This window comes from Salvelinus alpinus, chromosome 9 (genome assembly GCF_045679555.1).
Source record: "Salvelinus alpinus chromosome 9, SLU_Salpinus.1, whole genome shotgun sequence".
Taxonomy (NCBI): Eukaryota; Metazoa; Chordata; class Actinopteri; order Salmoniformes; family Salmonidae; genus Salvelinus; species Salvelinus alpinus.
This window is the reverse complement of record NC_092094.1, coordinates 7,780,669-7,785,668: the sequence shown is the minus strand read 5'-3', so window position 1 is coordinate 7,785,668 and position 5,000 is coordinate 7,780,669. Positions and strand designations below refer to the sequence as shown.

General features: G+C 45.2%; 1 protein-coding gene across 1 annotated transcript in view; it reads right to left on the bottom strand.

Moving 5' to 3' along the window:
* The window catches only part of LOC139584249 (reelin-like), a 356,507-nt gene that overhangs the window by 84,206 nt on the left and 267,301 nt on the right, over positions 1 to 5,000 (bottom strand). Inside the window, exon 16 of the mRNA XM_071415869.1 lies at positions 1 to 25. This exon is cut by the window's left edge and continues 85 nt beyond it. Within this exon, the coding sequence (XP_071271970.1) occupies positions 1 to 25 (25 nt within the window). The remainder of the gene's footprint in view (positions 26 to 5,000) is intronic.

The following is a 5,000-nucleotide window of genomic DNA, read 5'->3' as shown; positions in this document are numbered from 1 at the left end:
TAAGGGGATGGAGATCCTCGTCCAGCTGGAGATAGAGACAAAGAGGGACATGTCAACAGTCAGACTCTTAGAAAAACGGGTTCCAAAAGGATTCTTTTGCGGTGGGATTAGGGTTCTACCTAGAACAGTTTTGATCAGAAGATCCCTTTTTGGAAGGCGAAGGGTTCTACCTAGAACCTTGAACATCCTAAGAATTGTTTCTGGAGGAAAGGGTTCTTGGGTGATTGTTTTGGAAGGCAAGAATGGTTTTACATAGAACCATATATAATATTTCCCAGCATGCTCTATTGAAGGGAGATTTTCCAAGAGTTGTTTTGTTTTACTGTAATATGTGGGTTTTTTGCATGTACATTTATTGATTAATACATTTTATGCTACACAAAGATAAATTACATACAGGTTTTCTAAACTAATCCAATCAGTTGGATTTATTGCACCCGGTACTGAGATGGCTGTTTGAGTTCAGATGATCGAGGTAGTCTCAGTATTCAAACTTCCCCGACCCTGCAAGTCATCATGAATGCAGTTTGCGTGTGAATAACACCTCCACTTGTTGGATATCTTCACTCTGGCTGGATTCCAATAGGAATTACACATCACTTTGCAAGCCAGCATTATGTGATTTGCAGGCCTAATGTGGCCTGTGAACCAGGAGTTTCCTAACACCACTGTGTGTAGGGTATAACTAGGTCCTCAAAGAAAACATCTCGTGATGTCATGTATTATCATATGTTAACGTTCCCCAGTTTCTGTGTTGTGGGTTTGTGTAAATGTATGTGTGTATTTCAGGAAAATGGCTTCCTGGATTCCCCCAAAGCAGCTGATTGGTCGGCCCATCACTAATTGGAGCTCTGACCCCCCGCCCTCTCGTCGGGGGATATAGCTGTCTGCAATTACCGACTCCTTCTGCAGCTTGAAAAGCCAGTGTTCCTTTGTTCGGAAAGAGCTTCGTTGTGTGTGCTGTGTTGGTTTTGGGTCTGTATAATTTGTCGTAAAGTATTTTGTAGCCGGTCCTGCTGAGCTATGTGTATGCCATAATGACTGTGTTTGTGATTATTGAAATTGTTCACTTTAAGTTAGTAATTATTCTGTTTTTGTTCCCAGGGGAGAAGGGGAAGGCATCTTGGGAGTGCTTAGGCAAGAGGCCTGCGGGCATACATGTACAGTTGAAGTCAGAAGTTTACATACACTTAGGTTGGAGTCATTTAAACTTGTTTTTCAACCACTCCACAAATGTCTTGTTAACAAACTATAGTTTTGGCAAGTCGGTTAGGACATCTACTTTACATGACACAAGTAATTTTTCCAACAATTGTTTTCAGACACATTATTTCACATATAATTCACTGTATCACAATTCCAGTGGGTCAAACGTTTACATACACTAAGTTGACTGTGCCTTTTCAAACAGCTTGGAACATTCCAGAACATGATGTCATGGCATTAGAAGATTCTGATAGGCTAATTGACATCATTTGAGTCAATTGGAGGTGTACCTGTGGATGTATTTCAAGGCCTACTTTCAAACTCAGTGCCTCTGCTTGACATCATCGGAAAATCAAAAGAAATCAGCCAAGACTTCAGAAAAAAATTGTAGACCTCCACAAGTCTGGTTCATCCTTGGGAGCATTTTCCAAACGCCTGAAGGTACCACGTTCATCTGAACAAACAATAGTAAGCAAGTATAAACACCATGAGACTATGCAGCTGTCATACCGCTCATGAAGGAGACGTGTTCTGTCTCCTAGAGATCAACGTATTTTGGTGCAAAAGTGCAAATCAATTCCAGAACAACAGCAAAGGACCTTGTGAAGATGCTGGAGGAAACGGGTATAAAAGTATCTATATCCACAGTAAAAACGAGTCCTATATCGAAATAACCTGAAAGACCGCTCAGCAAGGAAGAAGCCACTGCTCCAAAACCGCCATATAAAAGCCAGACTACAGTTTGCAACTGCACATGGGGACAAAGATTGTACTTCTTGGAGAAATGTCCTCTGGTCTGATGAAACAGAAATATAACTATTTGGCCATAATGACCATCGTTATGTTTGGAGGAAAAAGGGGGAGGCTTGCAAGCCGAAGAACACCATCCCAACCGTAGAGGGGGCTCTTTAACTTTTAATTTCTTTGCTTTGGTTCCGTCCAGCCCCTTTTCCGCGTTAAGGAAATACATTCCCTGTAAACGGTAACATTCTGTCTCTGTCATCCTTACCCGCACCTACAGTCCCATACCTTTATCACTCCACCTACAGTCACATACCTCTTTACCTCCACCTACAGTCACATACCTCCACCTACAGTCACATACCTCGTTCACTCCACCTACAGTCCCATACCTCTTTACCTCCGCCTACAGTCACATACCTCTTTACCTCCACCTACAGTCACATACCTCTTTACCTCCACCTACAGTCCCATACCTCTTTACCTCCACCTACAATCACATACCTCTCACTCCACCTACAGTCCCATACCTCTTTACCTCCACCTACAGTCCCATACCTCTTTACCTCCACCTACAGTCACATACCTCTTTACCTCCACCTACAGTCCCATACCTCTTTACCTCCACCTACAGTCACATACCTCTTTACCTCCACCTACAGTCACATACCTCTTTACCTCCACCTACAGTCCCATACCTCTTTACCTCCACCTACAGTCACATACCTCTTTCACTCCACCTACAGTCCCATACCTCTTTACCTCCACCTACAGTCCCATACCTCTTTACCTCCACCTACAGTGCCATACCTCTTTACCTCCACCTACAGTCCCATACCTCTTTACCTCCACCTACAGTCACATACCTCTTTACCTCCACCTACAGTCCCATACCTCTTTACCTCCACCTACAGTCCCATACCTCTTTCACCTCCACCTACAATCCCATACCTCTTTACCTCCACCTACAGTCACATACCTCTTTACCTCCACCTACAGTCCCATACCTCTTTACCTCCACCTACAGTCACATACCTCTTTCACTCCACCTACAGTCCCATACCTCTTTACCTCCACCTACAGTCCCATACCTCTTTACCTCCACCTACAGTCCCATACCTCTTTACCTCCACCTACAATCCCATACCTCTTTACCTCCACCTACAGTCACATACCTCTTTACCTCCACCTACAGTCCCATACCTCTTTACCTCCACCTACAATCCCATACCTCTTTACCTCCACCTACAGTCACATACCTCTTTACCTCCACCTACAGTCCCATACCTCTTTACCTCCACCTACAGTCACATACCTCTTTCACTCCACCTACAGTCCCATACCTCTTTACCTCCACCTACAGTCCCATACCTCTTTACCTCCACCTACAGTCCCATACCTCTTTACCTCCACCTACAATCCCATACCTCTTTACCTCCACCTACAGTCACATACCTCTTTACCTCCACCTACAGTCACATACCTCTTTACCTCCACCTACAGTCCCATACCTCTTTACCTCCACCTACAGTCCCATACCTTTTTCACTCCACCTACAGTCCCATACCTCTTTACCTCCACCTACAGTCACATTACCTCTTTACCTCCACCTACAGTCACATACCTCTTTACCTCCACCTACAGTCACATACCTCTTTACCTCCACCTACAGTCCCATACCTCTTTACATCCACCTACAGTCACATACCTCTATACCTCCACCTACAGTCACATACCTCTTTACCTCCACCTACAGTCCCATACCTCTTTACCTCCACCTACAATCCCATACCTCTTTACCTCCACCTACAGTCACATACCTCTTTACCTCCACCTACAGTCACATACCTCTTTACCTCCACCTACAATCCCATACCTCTTTACCTCCACCTACAGTCACATACCTCTTTACCTCCACCTACAGTCCCATACCTCTTTACCTCCACCTACAGTCACATACCTCTTTCACTCCACCTACAGTCCCATACCTCTTTACCTCCACCTACAGTCCCATACCTCTTTACCTCCACCTACAGTCCCATACCTCTTTACCTCCACCTACAATCCCATACCTCTTTACCTCCACCTACAGTCACATACCTCTTTACCTCCACCTACAGTCCCATACCTCTTTACCTCCACCTACAGTCCCATACCTCTTTACCTCCACCTACAGTCCCATACCTCTTTCACTCCACCTACAGTCCCATACCTCTTTACCTCCACCTACAGTCACATTTCCTCTTTACCTCCACCTACAGTCACATACCTCTTTACCTCCACCTACAGTCACATACCTCTTTACCTCCACCTACAGTCACATACCTCTTTACCTCCACCTACAGTCACATACCTCTATACCTCCACCTACAGTCACATACCTCTTTACCTCCACCTACAGTCCCATACCTCTTTACCTCCACCTACAGTCACATACCTCTTTACCTCCACCTACAGTCCCATACCTCTTTACCTCCACCTACAGTCACATACCTCTTTCACTCCACCTACAGTCACATACCTCTTTCACTCCACCTACAGTCCCATACCTCTTTACCTCCACCTACAGTCCCATACCTCTTTACCTCCACCTACAGTCCCATACCTCTTTACCTCCACCTACAATCCCATACCTCTTTACCTCCACCTACAGTCACATACCTCTTTACCTCCACCTACAGTCCCATACCTCTTTACCTCCACCTACAGTCCCATACCTCTTTACCTCCACCTACAGTCCCATACCTCTTTCACTCCACCTACAGTCCCATACCTCTTTACATCCACCTACAGTCACATACCTCTATACCTCCACCTACAGTCACATACCTCTTTACCTCCACCTACAGTCACATACCTCTTTACCTCCACCTACAGTCACATACCTCTTTACCTCCACCTACAGTCCCATACCTCTTTACCTCCACCTACAGTCACATACCTCTTTCACTCCACCTACCTCTTTCACTCCACCTACAGTCCCATACCTCTTTACCTCCACCTACAGTCCCATACCTCTTTACCTCCACCTACAGTCCCATACCTCTTTCACT